Below are 21,233 nucleotides of genomic sequence, written 5' to 3' on the forward strand. Positions count from 1 at the left end.
CAAAGCTCCTTCATAAAAAGCTATAGTGCATCTACTGGAAAAAGTAAAAATGTGGAAATTATATGGACTTAAGTTTTTTCTAAATAAGTTCCACCACAATATATGAAAAATAATTAAGAAGCATCTATGACATGTAGCATTAGAGTGGATATCTAATATAGTTTTGAGGTTCCTGGTGGTCAGTGTAGTAAAAAGGGAAGAAGGTTCATTAAATAATGTAAAATGGGTGCATCTGAGAATTCCCCACTGAACTGAAAATAATATGCTAAGAAAAAATATATATATATATCTAAAAGGTGCTATCTAAAGAGATCTGCTGAGATTGTGGCAACCAATTGTTAGAAACTCCTTGATTATTAACCCGGTAGCAGCGGCGATCACGTTTCTTAATGGTCCCTCTAAGCGAGAAAAATGAGAGAAAATCACCCTTCACACAAACCATTTCATAATATATATAAAAGCATTTGTGATCAGATTATGTATCATCTTTTTGGGGGGGTAAATATCATGGCACAAATTTGGCCCGTCGCTGCTACACGGTGAAGCCACAAATTTGGCCCGTCGCTGCTACTGGGTTAAGACAACAAGCCTTGCCTTTTAAGATATAGAACAAATCAAAAGAACCTCTATAATTCGGATTTAAGACCTAATTCTGGGTCATATTTACTGGCCAGCCTGCAAAGCATAATAGAGCATATAAAAAATTATTCCATCAGGTTAAGAATCTGAGTAAAGGGGAATGCCGTTAAGCCCGGCAGATTCATGACATCAGAAAATCAATAATGATACCATCCCAGAGTGAGATGCTGAGGAGTGGGATTTACTTTTATGATTTTTTAGTGGATGGTATTTACAAACCTAGAGCAGAGAGACTCACAAGACACACACAAATAATAACACTAATATACATTATTCTCCACAATATAATAACTGTCCATATGATATACTAATACTAAAAATACTGGGCCAACACTAAAACAAATACATGAAGATAAAATATAGTCTCTCTCTCTCTCTCTCACACACACACACACACACACACACATGAACATCCTCACACACACACACACGTACACAAACACTCTGCCTACATATAAATGGACATACACACACACACATACAAACCAATACACACCCAACACATCATATCATTATATATAATACGCTCCTCCAAATATATAAATATATACATAACAGTGTTTGTGTGTGTGTGTGTATGTGTGTGAATTTACCTATTTGAGATATAGAGGAAGCACACTACACTCATGGGGTTGTGTCTCCAAATCTCATGTTATTGATTTTAGCTTTAAATTTATGAATATATCTGGCTTGTGTGGGGGAGGAAGGAGAGGGGGGAGTTCCGTGTTGAAATATATTCAGTTAAATGACACTTTCCTTCCTCTTAAGACTTACATATACTATATAAAAATTACATCTATAGCCTTGTACTGATGGTGGACTGATACTAGTGATGTCTTTTCCCCAAATGTCTCGGATACACACCCATCACCACGAACTGCCAATGGCTTCAGTCTTGGATCATAATTACTAAAAGGAGCAAATGGAAAAATGACGATAGTGGTAGTGGTGCTGGTGGTGGTAGTGGAAGTGATAGTGGAGGCGGTGATGGTGGTAGTAAATGCAGCAGTAGTGGTAGTGGTGGTGTGGTGGTGGCAGAGGGTCAGGCTAATAGTCAAGGGCCCACTCATTCTCGGTGAGGAAAGAGTCGACCACTTCCTTCATGGCTAAGTTTGGCATCAGCTGATCCACTGTCAGGTCTGTCCGGGTGATGGGGTCAAAGTGGCCCACACGCTGAGTCAAGGGACAAAAATGAAACAGTATTATACAATGATGACAAACAATTAAGTCTTCAGTTTACTGCTAACTTCCTTGGGATCTGCATGGATTATGAAATGCTTATCAATTAAGTATGTATTCATGATGTGAGCTTTCCAGAATCACAAGATGATAAGCACCCCCCACCCCGAGGGAAGTTCCCGTGAGGGGATGAAGTGCCGGAAATGTAGATAGACAAAATGACATACAACTAGTAACATTTCCCTTACTTTAATAAAACAACCCATAGTGACTTGTGATTCTCAAAGGCTCATATAGGTTTCCTTATCTTATACAACGCATTTGCAAACTAATAAACTTGCCTGCAGGTGTTCTTCAATATCTTTACGGTCATAAGTGATGCCGCTGGGAGTCACTACTGGCTCGCGCAAGATTTCAAAACTAATTTTACCACATAAATAATCAGGAACTTCCCGTTTCTGAAAATGAAAATTAAAAATAGAAAGACATAATCTTCACCACGACAGCACTTTCCCATAATGAGAAGGGTAAGTGTTCAAGCCTGGTCTGGTGTAAGAGAGTAAAGAAAGTACAGAAGTGAATTTCAAACCGTTGGTATGGCAAAGTTGATGCATTTCTATCCTTTATGTATGTATCAAAATGTGCATGAGGCTTAGGGCATACAAGCTGTCATTACAAACAACTAACTAAACCATCAACTAAGGCAAGTTTGTTATACTGTTCGGCAATATTACTCAGTTACACGAATAAACATATTTCACTTCACAAATAACATCACCACAGATAGCGACAGACACCCACTGTCTAACTCCAAAGGGGAAAATAAGGATGTTGAACAAAGAAAAAGAAGAAGAAAGAGATCTGCCACTTACTCTTCTTCTCTCATCCAGTCGAGCAAACATCGTGTTGACCTCAGTGATATAGTTGTCCTTGGGAGGGAATGCATATAAACCAACATTAAAACAGGGAAATATGCATGTAAGTAAAAAGACTATGTGCATTTGATAATCAGCAACAATGCCTCCTATACTCAAAAAGACTTCTCGAATAGGTTCATATTTGGATTTTTCTCATGACTCACAGTTTCTTGCTCTATCCTCATCACTTCTTCCTGTGACCTGTCTTCATCATTTTCGTATTTCCTCCGGACTTCATCAATCTGTCTGTCTCTGTCTTCCAGGATAAGCCTATTGAGGTAAGTCTGTAAAATATTTGATGCAATCAGTATCATATTCCCAATACAACTTGGATATTTTTTTGCGCTAAGTGTTCCTCTGATCTACTGTGCCTTTAAGTGGGTTTGAAGAATCACTTTTCTCATGATACATATGAAGGTTCACATTGTTATTGGTCTGCAAACTATTTTGTTCCAGTTCATTGAAATATGAATTTATACTTCTTTTCTCAATCCTTGAATGTGTAGAGGGATGAATCATATAAGAGAAAAAAATGCACAGTAGAATCAAAGCTAGAGCACTAAGCATTGAGAAAATCCAACAAAAGAAAATCTTGGATGCAAAGTCATATGTGTAGCACATGATTCACATAAAGAATTTGCTTTTAACAAAACAGTCAGACCTGTAATTCTATTTCCTGAGAGATCCTCTTTTCCTCTGCCACATTGAATCTGCGTTTGCGAGCCACTCGGATCATGCAGGCCACATCATCCCCATAGTTCACCTTCTGCTCCTTGGCCAGGTCGTGTGCTGTAGTGGAGCAAACAACATAAACTTTAGCATAAATAGACAACCTATAATTTGCTATCCTTTCTATATTCCATTACCTGTTAAATGTAGCTTGGGAGGTTAAGTAATTCTCTAGGTCTCCACACTGTTGTTTACCAATGGTTAATTTAATGAATAAACCCACACCTGATCCCTGATCTGACACACATTAAGAAAGAATGCAAAACACATTTTTTTATAACATAAAGGGCAGCTCAGAGAATGCAAAGACTGAAGGGACTGAGTGTGGTGAGAGGGAGTGTTGGAACAAGGAAAGCTGGAGATGTTTCTCCAATAGTTCCCCATTCAGGGAGTTTCTATGAACAGGGTGTTGGAGATATAGATAGAAAGATTTCACCACTGCAGTCCACAGTCTGCACAATGTAACTAACTGTGGTGGTTGAGGGTCAACTGTACAAATATTAAAATGTTACACACAACAGCTCTGAAATGAAAGAAAGACAAGTGTTTGAGGGCTCAAGAAAACTACAACAAAATTCTTTAAAGAAAACTGTCTTACCTCTCGTTAAATGTTTTATACTCTCATCAAAGTTGTCCATCTCGAGCAGTGCCTGGCCCAGGAAGAAGTGAGCCTTGACAAGGGTGGGGTCTATCTCGAGGGCGGTGCGGCAGTCCTGGCACACCAGCTCCCACCGCTTCAGCTTCAGGTTGCACAAGGCCCGGTTGGTGTAGTACACCGCCACCGATGGCTTCTTGGCCTGGAATATGACAGCAATTTTTCATGTTCAGGGTTACAGACTGATCATGCCAATTATTCATAAAAATGTTTAGAAATTAATCAAAAAGTATAAACAGCATTCTCTCACTCTCTCTCATACACAAAACTTAACTGTAAACAAATAAAATCCGACTGCACCCAATTTTTCTTCACTAATGTTGTAATGCGAGAATGGAGTAAACTCCTACCATCAGTGGCCCAGTGCACTACAATTAATTATTTTAAAAACAAGCTCAACCACCACTTCCTTCAACTTGATATTCACTAAAAGTAGAAATGCAAAGTCTCTGTGACATTAAATTTAATATGATTTCACTTAGGATTAAGGACAGACCACCAAGTTTGGACCATAGGGTCTGTGTGGTCTGAATATCTAAATAAATCTCTCATTCTCTCTCTCCAATAATAGTTCGGTTTACGAGTGCCTTAGTTTAAGAGTGCTTTGATTTACAAGCAAAGATATTTCACTACATAGAGCTCCCTTGGGTTATGAGGGGTGACTTGGTGAATGAGCATCCTGTTTGTACAAGTCAAAGACTCCATCTAAGCCTACTCTGGCAGCTGCAAAATAGCTTGCAAAGGGTTTAGGGTGGGGAAGCATATTTAAACTACTTCAACCGAACTTTACGACATGCTAACGGGGGGGCTTTGCCCCCCTGGACCCCCCCCCACACACACATACACATGTATATACAACTTATTTCTGCAAGGAGGTATTTCTCACACCACCACCACCAGAGGAGGCTACGCTTTCGTGAATATTATCCCATATTTTCAACAATAAATAGTCCTTGTCTATTTCACCTATTTCAAGCTTACCTATTTCAATTGCATGGGAGGTTAAGACTTACATCTTGTATGGCTCCCATCTTTCAATCATCTTGAGTTTGGATTTTCACAATATGTTTTCATTCAATTATGCTGATACTATTACCAATTTTTCCTTTTCTTTCTCTCTTTCTCTTTCCTTTTTGGTTAGTTAATTGGCAGATGTTTAGTTGGAGTGTGTCCATGAACAATTATCCAGTCTGGATTTAAATGAACTGATTGACAGAGCATTTACAACATCCTCGGGTAAGGAGTTCCACTCGTTAACGACTCTGGTGCTGAAAGAGTTTGCTTTCATCAAGGTTCTCCAATGTTGTCTTTTCCTGAGTTTGCATGTGTTGGATTTAGTGCTTGCTTCACTGTATTCAAAGAAGACGACTTCATCAATATTTTCAATACCGTTTAGGATTTTATAAGTTTCAATAAAATCTCCTCTGCGCCTTCTCTTTTCCAGTGTGGTCAGCCCTAATCTTTCACACCTTGCTTCATACTCCAAGTCTCTCAGTTCTGGTACTAGTTTTGTCATCCTCCTTTTCCTCCTTGAATTGGATTTTGAAAGCATTTCCATGCTTGTTGAATGTTTGTAGAAAAGATATATGAAGAGCTAGTGATGTTTCATAAGGTAGGTAATGCAATACTGGCAAGGTACTAAAACGAATCTTAACTCAGGAAACAAATACACACTCACTTGTCACCACAACACAAAATTATCCACCTTGTACCCGGTTGCCTAATAGATAAGAACATGAAGGTAGGTTATCTTAGTCACACCTAACTAGTTCATGAGAGGTTCATTTAAAGCACTTGCATCTGATAACATACACCCCAGTCATTAAGTTGCCAGCCAGGTTAGTTGCATGGCAGTTCACTCGGCAGAAGGGAGGGACAGGTTAGTTGCATGGCAGTAAACTCGGCAGAAGGGAGGGACAGGTTAGTTGCATGGAAGTTCACTCGGGAGAAGGGAGGGACAGGTTAGTTGCATGGCAGTAAACTCGGCAGAAGGGAGGGACAGGTTAGTTGCATGGCAGTTCATTCGGCAGAAGGGAGGGACAGATTTGTTGCATGGCAGTCACTCGGCAGAAGGGAGGGACAGGTTAGTTGCATGGCAGTTCACTTGGCAGAAGGGAGGGACAGGTTAGTTGCATGGCAGTAAACTCGGCAGAAGGGAGGGACAGGTTAGTTGCATGGCAGTAAACTCGGCAGAAGTGAGGGACGATTACCTAGCTCATCTCAAATCTAAAACCTTACATAAGAAAATAATCAACACTAATAATTACGTACACTTGATTCACTTCCCTCCCCTGCACACTCGGCTCCCCCTTCCAAAAAACAGCCAGCCCAAAATATGCGTGTTATGCACCTGTATACCCAACAGCCTCAAGCACACCCTAGGCAACCCCGCCCAGGCACCACGACCACCTCCCCGCCCCGTGACACTCGGCCTGCCCGCCATAACACCTTCCCGGAGCACCACGACTCACAATGGCGTCTGTGTAACATTTTATCGCCTCGTCGAATTTCCTGACGGAGAAGAGTTTGTTCCCCCTGTTCTTAAGCTCCAAGTCTGTCATGATGCGCGACATTCACCAAAATCTTCCTCCTCGCCGCTGCCTGGCCCGCTTGTTTGTTTACACTCCTCAGCTGACCCCGACGACACGTGAGCCGCGGGAAGCGCAACCACGGACTGACCTGACCCACTTGACCCACCCATGACCTCACCTCTCATTGGACCCAGCACCTGCTAAGAGACATATACATAAATAATATTGAAGAGTGAGTAGCCACCTCTTGCGAAGTTAATACAGTATGGATTTTTTTTTTTTTGGTCCATAATAAAAAGCATCATATTTTGTCCAGAAAAAAAGTCAGTGTCTCGAAATTAGTAGGGTACCCTCTCTTCAATAACCCCGAATACATTTGCCCATTTGCACTATCCATGCACTTGTTTTTTAATCTATCTCAATGTCTATCTATCCACTCGATACACTTCACCACTCATACTTAATTTATCTTAATGTCTATCTATCCACTCGACACATGTCACCACTCACACACCTCATATACACTTGTCCTATCCACTTAAAAAAAAAAAAAAAAAAAAAAAATCTAAATGTCTCTCTACCGAGTATCTATCTACCACTATTTGATTATCTACCGTTCTGTCTACCTAACTGATGTCTATCTATCGTAGTCTGAATGTTTACATATACAACTAAATAAGTGTACATTATATACCTGTACATCTGCCAATCGAAATGTCTAACTACATACGTATATATCTATCATCCATGGCCTGCTATCTACGCCTGTCTGTCTACCTATTTCTGTGTACCGTACTTGCCTGCATCACAAAGGCTAGATAAGCATTTAAATAATCAAAGGTAGAAGGGTCGTCATATTAGAGTATAACTTCACATAGAGTTGGTTCTTCTGTCACTGGACCACTGCTAAAGAAAGTGCTGCTCGTCGAGATGAGTTTTGGTACAGAATATTTTTTCCCTAAGCTCATGACCCGAAAATATGCACCTTGTACCCGGTTGCCTAATAGATAAGAACATGAAGGTAGGTTATATTAGTCACACCTAACTAGTTCATGAGAGGTTCATTTAAGGCACTAGCATCTGATAACATACAGTGTGGGGGTAATTGCAGAGAGTGACGCCCCCAGTCATTTAGTTGCCAGCCAGGTTAGTTGCATGGCAGTTCACTCGGCAGAAGGGAGGGACGATTATCTAGATCATCTCAAATCTAAAACCTTACATAAGAAAATAATCTTATGTGGTGGCAAAAATGATAGCTACAGCAATATATATCAAAGTTTTAATGTATTCATGATAATTACATTATTAGGTCAACAGCTCAGAGGGGTGAGCCATGGAATGATTTTGTACAAGGTGCAGCACACAAATGAGATGACACAGCAGCAGCAGCAGCAGTTATAGCAGCAGCATGATGAGGGCAGCACCAGACCAAAGGGAAAGACTGCATTCCACAAACAACACACCACAACTCCTTGAAGGATGAGTCCTGACCAGCGCTCATAGCATGTGTGTGTCAGGCTCCACAGTGCCTAGGTTTGCTTCGCTGGGCGGCAGCCATCACATGCAGGCCAAGCTATCCCAGACCTCATTGTTGGCAGCACACATGACACCATCACCACCAAAGACACAGTAGATAACAATGCACAAGATAATTTACAGACAGCAGAAAGTGTTGACAAATAAAACATTCCTTTTCATTATTAGTATGTATGAACAAATAACCTCAACAATGCTCTTCTATGACAAACGACATACATAATATGTGTACTGTATTCTCAACAGAGGTAAAAGCTTTCTTTATATTTAAGTTAACAGAACAAGGTAAAGTGCAATTCACTTTTTAAAGTCTTCCCAGAGATAAGAGTGGTTCGAGGGAAGATGGCAGTAAAAACTGAAATTTAAAATTTAAAATATCTCTGGTTCAAAGTAGGTGGAACTTGCAGGCTTACACCAAGAAAACAAAGGCAATGCAAATAGCCATAAGTGCTTAAAGAGGCAGAATAACAGAGTAAATTAAGAAACAGCCAAAGCATAAAAAATGGATACCACCACTTTGCTGATTACGTCTATGTAGCCTTTGGTCTGATAAGTTGTGCCTGCCCCTTCTGTTACACTGGCCACAGCTTGATGTTAACATCTTTCTCCAAGACTGGAAAATCAAATACTGACACCACTTAATTATTGTCTATTTCTTTCTGTTCTGTATTCTCCTCTGAGGGTTCTTAGTGAAGGAGTGTTGCTTAGGCTTGTCTGGTGAAGGCCATGAGTTCCGAAGCAAAGATAGGTATGTGGAGTCATTACTGAAACTCAGAACTTCAAAATATCCTCGTCAATAATCAAGGAACCCTTGTCCCCCTGCCACGGCTAATTAAATAATAAATAATAAATCATTGCACATGTGAATTACTTTAAACTGAAACCTATTTGATGTCATGAAATATGGGAAAAATCACTGCATTAACTGTATTCCTTAAAAAGTAAGTTTGAAAACAAACACATTTTACCAAGCATCTTTGTCACAAGACAGAAGAATGGAGAGGAGACTGCTAAAGCTCTCAAAGGCGCAATCGTGGATTTAAAGGGAGGGCAAGAGATGGGGAAATCATGAACTTCCAAAACCACATTAGACATAATATAATGTCAAAAAGAAACATTATACAAAATGTTATCAATTGTGTTAAAATGACAATTACTGCAACTGCATGATAATTTAAGGCAGTAGCAACATTACTGACCCCAAGTGAATGATGCAGAAGCACCCCTTCCTGGAGAGCCCTGGGAGTGGCTCTGGACTTCTCTCAATCTTGCTCCAGACTCACATACAACATACACTGTCCATCACGTGGAAGTCAGATGTCAGGCCCACTCAGCCCAGAAAGCCACTAATGTCTTTACCAAGAGGGAAGCTAGATAGAGCCACCACAGACTGCCTTATAAAAAAAAAGCATGGAAAAGAATAATCTAGAGTAATAAAATATTTGTCTCCTATTTCCTTACTGAACATGTATTTACAAACCAAACATCATTCACCATCACTGTTACACTCTCAACAAATGTTCAGAGCTATTACACCCATGAGTGCATCAAAGCTCAAGTAAAATAATTTTTCTGCAAATATCAAATTTATAAAAAGGAAATAAATCAAGATAAGGAATAAAGATTTCTGATACATGATCAAAAGCATCATGCAAGTGCTCTCCAGAAAGCTCCCACCACCCACACATGAATGGACTTTGATAAACCTGCTCACTAGACAAACACTTCCTAATCTGTACTCAAATAAATATAAAACCTGCCAGAGATCTTATTACGTATAGCAATTTATCAAAGTGTGGAAATATAAAATAGTGGAATGGAAATCATATATCAAAAATATAAAACTGATTGAGAAAATTTATCTCCAAAAGTTTAATTTCTTTTCCCTTCTACAGCGTGAGAGTCTAGTGGCCATTTGATATGCCATAAATTATAACAATAAAAGTTTAACAAAAGATACAAACACATACAAACATGTACATGCTCCTTTAACTTTCCAAAATGATTTATGGATTAAATCCTCCATACAGAGAAGAGCTAATGTCTAGTAAAAGTAAAAGAAAAGAAATTTAAAGGGGAATATTAGGAATATAGATATTTTTAGGGAGCACAAGTATATAAAAGTACACCATAAAAATTTCAACTTAATATATATTGCTGATACAAAAAAGATGATGGAAAATAAATAGTGTGTATCCTTGCATGCATTGTCCGGGGTAAGTACTACCTCACTAACCAATCGTGCCCACTTGGGAACATTATGGTGGCGCACACTCGAAACGTGTACGCCTCTAATGCAGGTAAAAATTAACACTTGCTCGCATTTTTCAGCACGCATACCAACGTGTGTCACCCTCCAGCACACCGTGTCTGTCCACACAGCTTCAGTCCAGACAAATGATGCTTGCAGCAGTGTGGTTTTCACATTAACAATACTGATGCAATCAGTGTGTGTATAATACTCAAATTACATCTGTTCAATCAAAATGTATGATGATCTAGGAAAAAAATAGTCTGTATGCTGCAGTAAACTACAATGAACTCTATGGAATTTAAGCTGCTAGAGCTTGAACAAAAAAGTTGGTAAGATTTTTACATAAATAAAAAAAATATATATTGTATATAATTATGATTACATGTGAAATACATATAAACAAACAGTATTAAGCACATAATCATAATGTATATAAAACTTGTTTAAGGCATCTAATGACTATGATTTAAGTAAAGTTTCAAAACTGCAATATTCTTCATACATTAAATAGTAAAATATTTACCTTCAAAATCTTTTCCCTAACACTCCTACACTCATACATTTTTTTTTGTAAATAAGCCAAATAGTACACACTGATCTTGCTCAAAACTTCTAACCTTCTGCAGCAAAGGAAATTAAACTTGACTTAACCAAGATTCAAAGTCAACTCTGTGAAATGCGTCAAGAAATAATGGAGTAAAAATGGACACTTACACACTCTGTTGATCACAAACACACAAACAAACAATGAATGCCTATGCTTCAGTACTAACAAACAGTATTCCCCATCAGGCCAATATCCCAAAATGCATTACTAATTTTCTTACATAGAGATTTCAGTTTTTTACCATTACCTTTAGAATTTTATCATCTGCCACATTGTAATATCATATTCCCAAATGATGTCTGACATTCAATACAAAAATGAGGCATAGATGACTTTTCTTTAGCTGATGACAATTCCGTATTCAGAGTACTTAAAGCTGTCTTACCACCCCCTAAAAAGGACAGAGCTCTTCTACAAAACAGAGAACACTATGAAGTGAATTACCTTTTTACCTTATTACAGCTCGTCTCTGTCTAATAAAGTGTATCTGTTTTTGGAGGGCGCGAGCTTCTTAAAGGTGGACTCTGGCGGGGTCGTTGGCCTCTCCTTCTTTGTGGCCTCTTTGGTGGGATCTGCTATTTCATTTTCATCTCTCTGCTGGAACATTAAAACATCCTATTAGACTTTCTTCTGGCATTGCAATAATGATATAATAACAGGTTAAGAATAGAAAACAATGTAAGTTGAAAATCTGAAATGGTAAGTCTGAGATTCTTCAAGACTTGACTCCTGTAAGTATACTGGATGGATGGACAGACAAGACTCACCTGTGCTGCCTCCGATGTGGACTCTGGATCAGGGCCGTAGTGGAACTCACGATGCAACTTGCCACTGTACAGGTCATTGAGGAAATCCTTCATCTTCCCCTCAACGAAAGCTTCCTTGTAATCTGAGCCACAGGGAGAAATATATTATCTAAAATGAAGAGTAACACGAGATAAACTGACACATACTGAATCAGTTTTTTCATTAATCAGTTTTTAATACTGGAAGAAGGAAATGGCAAGTGAGAGATTACATGACAGTGGCTACAGGCAGATGTAAAGAAGGTAGGCAAAGGAGTAACTTGGAAGGGCAAAAGAATATAACACAGTGCTGTACTGAGTGAGGTGCTTGGGAGTGTTAAGAGTTCAATGCCTCGGGAGCCTGAGGAAGTAGTTGGAAATAGGGTGTGTGGAAGAGGAAAGAAAGGAAATAGTGGACAGATAAGGTAAAATAGATGATCGATGTAAAAAGACCCTACAAGAACATCCTATAGAAAAAGTGAGAGGGATGAGATAAAGGCTTGGTTCACACATTGCCGATTGTGAACGTATGAAGTGTGGTGCTCTGAGATGGTTTGGACATGTGATGAGAATGAAGGAGAATAACTTTGTGAAGAGAGTATATGAGAGCAGGGTTGAGGGGGTGGGTGTCATGGGGGGACCATCAATAGAGTGGACTTGTGTTGGTGAGAGGATTGGTAGGTGAGGGATTGCTTGTTCTGAGAGGGAGTGTCAGAACAGGGAATGTTGGGGATGCCTCTGCCTTGGCTGACCCCTTGAGAGAACGGGAGATAAAAATATAGAGATAGGGCTGCTGATAAAAAAGGTCATTCGCCTAGATATAGAAAGGATCTTCAGCCATAACAATGCAGGCCTTAATCTCACCTGGGAAGAGGTACATGTGCCTGAAGGAATCAATGGCAATCAGTGGTAAGTCCTTCTTGGATTTCCCCAAATGGTGGAGGGGATGAGCAAACTGAACACCATCGGCAGTCAAGAAGTTGATGTTTTCTGTAAAACATGAATAAAAAAAATCAGTATCTAAATCATTATATCTCCACACACAATGTAGGCCAAAAATGGGAGATGCAGGTTTGAGACATAACTAGCTATGATACTTTTAGTCAAAGGAAAAACTGCCCCCAGAGAAAACACCTGCCACCAAGATAGGTCCTGAGGGGCTGCAATGAGCCCTAACCATTGACACAACAGCCATCATATTAATTCATCTACCTGTTTTACAACTAGCAAGTATTTGAGAGAAATCAACCATGTGCTAGTTTTGACAAATATGGTAGGAATAATAAATGCAACATTGACATTAACATAAAAAATTACCACAGTGAATTTAGAAGGAATTCAATGTCTAACTCAGAATAGCTTATAGAACATAACACATCTCTCTGCCGTCTGATCGCATGCCAGAAGAAATCAGCCACAACTCACGTTTCTGGTCGGCGAGGTCTGTGTGCACCAGGGACGTGTATTTCTTGATGCTCTCTGTGTCTTCAGGAGCATGGAAGAGGATGAGGAAAGGAAGTCCCTCTTCTGTTAATTCCTCTGCATTCTGAAAGGGAATGAAGCATTACACACAAAGAAGTGTAAAAGGAAAGAACACTCCCTCAGCTCCCTTTATTATTCAAGCCTTCAAGCATCTCAGTAAGTTTTAATGATGATAATGATGGTAATAATTATAATAATGACAATAATAATTATAAAAATACTAATACTAATACTACTAATAATAAAAAATAAAAAATAATAACAATAATGCAGTACCTATCAGACAAGGCTAAACATGGCTGCCTTTCTTATCATTATGAACATCAAAGTGTGAACGCAGCAGACTTCATGTGACTTTGTTGACTGTGAGCACCAACAGTCAACAAACCAAAGCATGCACCAGTCAGCCACAGGGCCAGCGCCTGTGGTGCAGCACACTTACCTGGAATGTGATCTCTCGCACCAGAGGGATGCATCTCTCAGTGGCCCAGATGGACAACTCATCGTAAGATGCAAGTGACCCAGTAAAGGCTTCATCCTCCTTAGTTATGGAAGCTTTGAAGGCAACAATGCTCTCCCCGGGCGGGTGCATACTGCGCACTGTTTCACTGCAAAGTGTTCATGACATGAAGGCAGTATCTCAATAGTCAAATAATTCAGCAACTGGTTTTTAAAATCAAAACTAAAAGGATTTACTCAAAACCAGTAACTTTTGACACATCAAAACTGCAGAAAATACCAGGATTTTTTTTTGTCTCAATTACTATGATAATACTTTCACTTATGAAACATTCTACCAAGGAATCTCTTCACATGTGAAATAATTCCCTCAACAGGAATTCTGATGCTCACCCAAACCCAGCAAGGAACTGGCAGTCATCCTTAAGGTTGATAGCAATCTTGCGGAACAACTCGTATTCTGGCGAGTCCTGCTTCTCAAAATAGCCGATCACAGTCCTCTTAGTCTCCTGTAAGAAACATGATGTCTGGTAAATCCTGTGCATAGGCAAGACAACCAACAAACTGGCAGCATTCACAAGCAGTACTCTAAGACAAGAATGTAAAGAAATATTATGCATATGCACGCAAAAGACTGCTTGACTTTGACAAGATACACTAAGCTGATTCTGACTCAAAGTCTTCAGTTCAACTGTTGTGATGTACTGCATTTTCTGCTGTCTAAGATGGCCCTTGAAGCTCAATATCATATATATGCCTCAGTTCAGGGGTAATCTTATATGAGGGATATAAAATGCTAACTTCTACATCCTATGGTTATGGGGTCCCTGAGGGGTGATGGGAATAGTGCCAAACACTCACTTCTGCCTGACATCCCTTCTTCTTTAGTAACATATTTTCTGTATTATGACAAATTTATCAAAAATGTTTCCATGAATACAACTATAAGGACAGACAAAGGTGAGTAAATTAAAAATGAAAATGGTGGACACTGTGTCACAGCTAACCATGCTGTGCATCCTTTGTAGCAGACCAACTGTTTGTAGTTGTATTTCAAGTTATTGTTACCTGCTTGATATTTTCATAACTCAATCGTTAGAGAAAGAAACTGGAGATACTGAGGCAGAAGGCTCACAATGGCTCCATATGTAGGGGTTGTCTTATAGAGCAAATATACCTCAAAGCCTATATTGTTAATGGCAACTCTGAAGGGTTGTCTCAAATACTCACCTCATACATTGGAAAATACAGATGTTGAAAATTATTCTTGGCTGATCCTATAAAACATACAACTGGCTCACAAGAACAGATTGTGTATTCTCAAGTGCTTCAGTTTAGTAGTTTCTGGCAGCTTTGGCTCCTCATTTCAATTCTTGATTTGGGAACAAGCTATCTCATGAACTTGACAATGAAAACCGAGTTTGAAGTTCTTACCTCCAGATCCTTGATTTCATCCAGGCTCTCCAGAATCTTGATGGGGTCCCGAAGCTGTTCCTTAATGTAATTTGCAAAGGCATCAGCTGATCTCTGTCCCCTGTACTCCCTCTTGGTGGCCTGGCCATTCCTCAGCAGCTTGAGGGTCGGGTACTTGGTGATATGGAAGCGGGACGCAATGCTTGCTGCAACAGGCAACAGAACAATGATATACATCATTCTCTTGAAAATGGAAATCAGTATCATATATTATGTAGTGTTGTATGATGGACATAAGCCACAAGACCCTGAGAAGCCCAACATGATAAATGAAGTCCATGAGACAAAAATTAAGAGCCATAAAAATTTAATCACAGTGATAAACATGTAATATAAAACTTGGAAATCTTCATGCAAGGCCCAAAATGTTACTTCTTAGTACAGAGCAAGAAGCTACTGGTATAAGCACACTTACACTCAGCATCACAGTCCACCTTCCCAACTACCACCCGGCCTTCGTCTGGGAATTGCTCTTTAACCTTGTCGGCCGTCTCATCCCAGGTCGGCGCCAAGATGTTGCTGAATCTACACCAGTCGGCATAGAAGTTGATGAACACAAGCTCATTGTTACCTGTAGGGGAAAGATGGAGGACATCTGTATAATACTGTTAGGTGGCTGGTAAGAGAAGTGAAACAAAGCATACCTCTCCAGGCTGCTGCAAGAGAAGCTTAACAAGTGCTAGGTTTCAGGTTTGTATAAGAAAGTAAGAGTTGAATCACAGCCAACCTTGCTCTCATACAATACAAACTTGTGATCATTCATTAACATGTGTCCAATCCATTCCCCAGTATTTCATGCAAAACAAATCAGAAGTTAACTATACAGCTGTGTCATGAAGGCAGGCAGAAAGATTAAAGAATAAATTTATAAGCAATGGATAAGAAGAGTATCATTACAAGTAACGGGCACTGCACTTACCAATGATGCTGTCAAAGTTGCCCTTGTCCAGTTGCAAGGCTCCCCCATGGGACTGTGTGAACTGCAACACAAGCTGGAAAGGAGGATTCATAAATGGATGTCAAACTTTGTTCCATTCCTCACCTTCAAACTGTGATTTGAGAGTATGGTGAGGGTGTACCAACCTCAAACTATATATTGCTTCTGATTTGGTATTTTTGGTCTTCAGGCCATGATGACTTTCCTGTGTCATCCAAGTTACCACAATTTCCATTTTCCAGAGTGACTAGGAATATGCCAGCTAAATAAAAATTTAAACTTTCTGTTAACCACATCATATCTCTTTTGCATACTTCACACCACTCCAAAAACATAAAAAATACGTACACTAATGCCTCGGTTTACGAGCGCTTTGATTTACAAGCAAAATAAAATCACTATAAATGCCTTGGTTTACGAGCAGTGACTTGGTGTATGAGAATCCTGTTTGTACAGGTCAAAGATGTGAGCATGGGTTCCCTTTGTTTGCTGCAAGACATGAGCACTCAGAGTGGAAAACAATGGGAAAGGGGTCTCAAGCTGGTGTCACACTGGGCCTTTTTCCTCCAACCACTTTGTTGGCAGGCACAACCAGAAATTCTAACTTTTCTGGGTGTGCATCACACACGACCAAGGTCGGTTGCCCGTATCCACAACGTAAACAAAGCAGTCACCTTGTATCCACATGGTGCTGTTTGCAAAAGTAAGAGCTGTTGTGGCCTGTGCTGCAGTTACTCAAATTATGGACTTATTGCTACAGCTAAATGGAGGGAAGAAGCAGTTGTGGGTACAACTATAGTTTCAAAGACAGGAGGACAGGAGTGTTACCCAAACCAACAACTCACTCCTGGTTGGGCGTACAGGCAACTGCGGTTGCTCCTAGCTCCAACGATTGGAGGAAAATGTCCAGTGTGACACTGTTTTCAATCTGCGTTGTACACTAACAGAAGTAGCACCCGCGTGCTCATGTCCGCTTATGTTTGTGCTCCAGTGTTAAGAAGTTGGACAAGAGAGAGGAGTGATGTCGTTGGTTATGCATCAAATGGGCACAATGTGATGACAGTTGAGCTAAATGAGGCAGATGCTACTAAGAAAAAATGTCTCAGGAAAAAAGTCATAAAAAGTCACAAATTTGGACTAGGAAAAAAAGCTACCAGTATCTAGCAATTACATAACTCTAAGTGAGCCACACCACACCAACACTGCTTGTTCATGAATACAGTAAACTTTCTATGCATTTTTATCTTCCCCACACACTTAACTAAGTGCACTGTAGTTTTTCAGTGCTTTCACCTAGTTGTTTTGGGGAAATTTGAATAATAGCAGGTCTCAGACTACCATTTACCAAACATTGTAGTGATGAGTACTTAGTTCAAGGTCCTGGACACAATTTTAGGGCAGTCTTGCCAGGTGGTGAGTGGTGGGTGGGGGCAGGGGTAAAGAATGCTTCCTTTATCCTAGGGTGGGGGCAGGTGGGTGGTGTGGTGTGGGGTGGGCAGGGCAGAGCAAGGCAGAAGGCTGAACAACACGATCTCTTCCCTGGTGTAGTGTGTGAGCGGCTCCCGTGGATATGCCTTACACTTAAACCTGCACCAAACTCACCTAACACCTGTAAACCACTTCAAAACAAGCCTTAAACCTTCCTGTGACCCTTAAACCCTAAAAAAAAAAAGGTTTGAGGTGGTGGTCACCCGCTAACCACTTGCCGTCCCTACCTCACACTTAAACCTGCACCAAACTCACCTAACACATATAAACCACCTCGAAACAAGCCTTAAACCTTCCTGTGACCCTTAAACCCCCCCCCCAAAAAAAGGTTTGAGGAAGTGGTCACCCGCTAACCACTTGCCGTCCCTACCTCACACTTAAACCTGCACCAAACTCACCTAACACATATAAACCACCTCGAAACAAGCCTTAAACCTTCCTGGGACACTTAAACCCTAAAAAAAAAAAAGGTTTGAGGAAGTGGTCGCCTGCTAACTACTTGCCGTCCCTGCCTTGCACTTAAACCCACAAAACACATATAAACCACCTCGAAACAAGCCTTAAACCTTCCTGGGACACTTAAACCCTAAATAAAAATAAGGTTTGAGGAAGTGGTCGCCTGCTAACCACTTGCCGTCCCTACCTCACACTTAAACCTGCACCAAACTCACCTAACACATATAAACCATCTCGAAACAAGCCTTAAACCTTCCTGGGACACTTAAACCCTAAAAAAAAATAAGGTTTGAGGAAGTGGTCACCTGCTAACCACTTGCCGTCCCTGCCTTGCACTTAAACCCACAAAACACATATAAACCACCTCAAAACAAGCCTTAAACCCTTCCTGTGAGCCTTAAATCCTAAAAAAAGAGGTTTGGGGAAGTGGTCACCCGCTAACCACTTGCCGTCCCTGCCTTGCACTTAAACCCACATAACACATATAAACCACCTCAAAACAAGCCTTAAACCCTTCCTGTGAGCCTTAAACCCTAAAAAAGAGGTTTGAGGAAGTGGTCGCCTGCTAACCACTTCTCGTCCCTGCCTTGCACTTAAACCCACAAAACACATATAAACCACCTAACAAGCCTTAAACCCTCCTGGGACACTTAAACCCTAAATAAAAATAAGGTTTGAGGAAGTGGTCGCCTGCTAACCACTTGCCGTCCCTGCCTTGCACTTAAACCCACAAAACACATATAAACCACCTCAAAACAAGCCTTAAACATTCCTGTGACCCTTAAACCCTAAAAAAGAGGTTTCGGAAAGTGGTCACCCGCTAACCACTTCCCGTCCCTGCCTTGCACTTAAACCCACAAAACACATATAAACCACCTCAAAACAAGCCTTAAACATTCCTGTGACCCTTAAACCCTAAAAAAAAAAAAAACTTAAGAGGTTGCTACCCGCTACCCACTTGCCACTTCTGCCTTGCACTTAAACCCACAAAACACATATAAACCACCTCGAAACAACCCTTAAAACCTTCCCGTGAGCCTTAAACCCTGAAAATAGTTAACCCTTCAGACCCTCCCAGAGACCAACGACACACACACACGCACGCACACACCTGCCCTACCTTCCCCACAGCCTTGCCCTTGCTCTCCCTCCCTCAGGTGGACGCACAGGGCCTTTACTTACCGTTAAAAGTGAGAGAACTAATTGTAAATGAGGTGAATTCCGCATGGTGAGGATAGGAAGAGGTGAGAGGCCGGGGGAAACAGCTGTTCTCGCCGCTACACGTCCTCGACACAGCTGCCACACGCCGCCACGCCTTATTTTAAGCCTTTTTTATCCTTTATTCAGCCTCTAAGTGGGTTGGGTTGGGTTATTAGAGTGATATATGCAGGGTTTTATCAGTTCATGGTCCGTGGATTGGGTTTTTATAGTTCATTTACCACATGCGGTCTCCCAACTCCCTTGATTTTCGCCTTTTTATCAGGGTTTTGTGCCTCTGTTTTACCTCAAAGTGGGTTTTATGGGGTTATAAGAGTGATATTTATAGTGTTTTAATAGTTCATGGTCTGTGGTTTGGGTTTACAGCTCTTATATGTCCTCACTGTCTTCCTCTCATGACTCCATTCCCCCGAATTTCACTGTTTTATCTGGGTTTTATGCCTCTAATTCACCCAGAGTTTATTGAATGTATCTAAAATTGTAGACTAGACACTTTTAATTTACTTAAGAGTATGTAAGTCTATTGGAAAGTAGTTTTGTGGGCCGGGGTGGGGGTCGCCGAAATGGTCATAATGGGGACGCCGAAATAGTCATGGCATGTGTTATCAGAGGCGTTTCCGGGGCGATCGCTTTTGTATGATATGGTCACGGAGGCTAAACTGTGTAGTATTGCATTAGTTGTTGTTTCTAGAGAATAATACAACAAGAGAAGAGGTCCGGAAGCTCCAACTTATGTATTCTTATCAATTTGCATATTTTTGAAAGGTTAATGTGAAGCTCCTCAACACCCCCTTATTATCTCATTTTGGGTTATGCAAATCCTTAAATTTATGTATACACTATTCAAATGCATAGTTTCATTTTGGTTGGGAATTATATTTGTTGACTAGTCTTTTGGGAAAGCTGAACACGCCGCCTATCATTTTGCAAGGCCGGTGTTTGCTTTTATTAATAGTTGATGTATTCAGATAATCAACTTTCTTTCAAGTGTTCACAGATCACGTTAGTAAGTCTTCAAATCACCACCATGGACGTATAGGAACGATTTCATAAGAGACAGCTACACTACGAACGCCCTTACTGTAATTTCAGGTGAAGGGAAAGACTTTGATGCTGGGATCTTCTTCAAACTATTGGCCTTTTATCCCAACGCATTAAGATGACTAGGAAAAAAAATGTATAGGTATGGCCAGGAAAATTGATAAGCAATGATACGGGCCGCTGCCTCTTGCATGAACAACGATTTTAGACGAGAAATTTCGCTGTTATACCTTTTGTGCAGTTGTAGAAAGGCAAGTAAAATTAATAAGTTAAAGTATGGGCCACTCCCTCTCCCACGAACAACGATTTTACACGAGAAAGTTCACTGATGCACTATTTTCCCAGATACTGAGGAGGCTCCGGCGCCGGGCTGTCCTTGAAGCTTGACTATCTTGGTTACCTTCCGGAGCGGCGTGGCGCGCGAGGGTTGGCTGGAAGGGTTAATATATACAGGTGCAGGTGGAAAGATTGGGTTCTTATCACTCACACTTGGAAAATACGAATCTATCATCTTTTTCGTACGGGGAACAGCTTATATTTTCCTCCCTGTGTTTTGTTTGCCTTTGACTGATGACTGAGTTCCTATCCCCGTCTCCTATGCCTGGAAAATACGATTCCTCACCTTTTTCGTGCGGGGAACAGCTTATATTTTCTTCCCTGTGTTTAAATGCCTTTGACTGATGATTGAGTTTCTATCCTCGTCTCCCATACCTGAAAAATACGACTCCTCACCTTTTTCTTACGGGGAACAGCTTATATTTTCTTCCCTGATGATTGAGTTCCTCTCCTCGTCTCCTATACCTGGAAAATACGATTCTATCACCCTTTTCGTGCGAGGAACAGCTTA

The 21,233-nt window shown here is 40.5% G+C and overlaps 2 protein-coding genes across 6 annotated transcripts; both read right to left on the bottom strand.

Moving 5' to 3' along the window:
• Positions 1-1,351: 1,351 nt before the first annotated feature.
• Positions 1,352-6,777, bottom strand: LOC126985014 (E3 ubiquitin-protein ligase CHIP-like). The gene is made up of 7 exons (XM_050839250.1): positions 6,591-6,777; positions 4,063-4,261; positions 3,397-3,524; positions 2,900-3,019; positions 2,691-2,747; positions 2,160-2,276; positions 1,352-1,812 (listed from the first exon to the last, which is right to left on the bottom strand). Exons 1-7 carry the CDS (start codon positions 6,690-6,692, stop codon positions 1,687-1,689), a joined length of 849 nt encoding a protein of 282 aa, XP_050695207.1. The 5' UTR covers positions 6,693-6,777; the 3' UTR covers positions 1,352-1,686.
• Positions 6,778-7,915: 1,138 nt separating this feature from the next.
• Positions 7,916-20,782, bottom strand: LOC126985016 (endoplasmic reticulum resident protein 44-like). 5 transcript variants are annotated; one of them, XM_050839256.1, is made up of 11 exons: positions 20,617-20,782; positions 19,310-19,477; positions 16,166-16,238; positions 15,662-15,817; positions 15,208-15,392; positions 14,167-14,282; positions 13,757-13,922; positions 13,258-13,378; positions 12,697-12,822; positions 11,815-11,936; positions 7,916-11,641 (listed from the first exon to the last, which is right to left on the bottom strand). In XM_050839256.1, exons 2-11 carry the CDS (start codon positions 19,352-19,354, stop codon positions 11,504-11,506), a joined length of 1,248 nt encoding a protein of 415 aa, XP_050695213.1. In that variant the 5' UTR covers positions 19,355-19,477; positions 20,617-20,782; the 3' UTR covers positions 7,916-11,503. The 5 variants fall into 5 exon arrangements, with proteins under 5 accessions (XP_050695213.1, XP_050695209.1, XP_050695210.1 ...); XM_050839252.1 differs by having other exon boundaries at positions 7,916-11,644; positions 20,617-20,781; XM_050839253.1 differs by having other exon boundaries at positions 7,916-11,644; positions 19,310-19,631; positions 20,617-20,772.
• Positions 20,783-21,233: the final 451 nt, after the last annotated feature.

Source organism: Eriocheir sinensis, chromosome 58, assembly GCF_024679095.1.
Source record: "Eriocheir sinensis breed Jianghai 21 chromosome 58, ASM2467909v1, whole genome shotgun sequence".
Lineage (NCBI taxonomy): Eukaryota > Metazoa > Arthropoda > Malacostraca > Decapoda > Varunidae > Eriocheir > Eriocheir sinensis.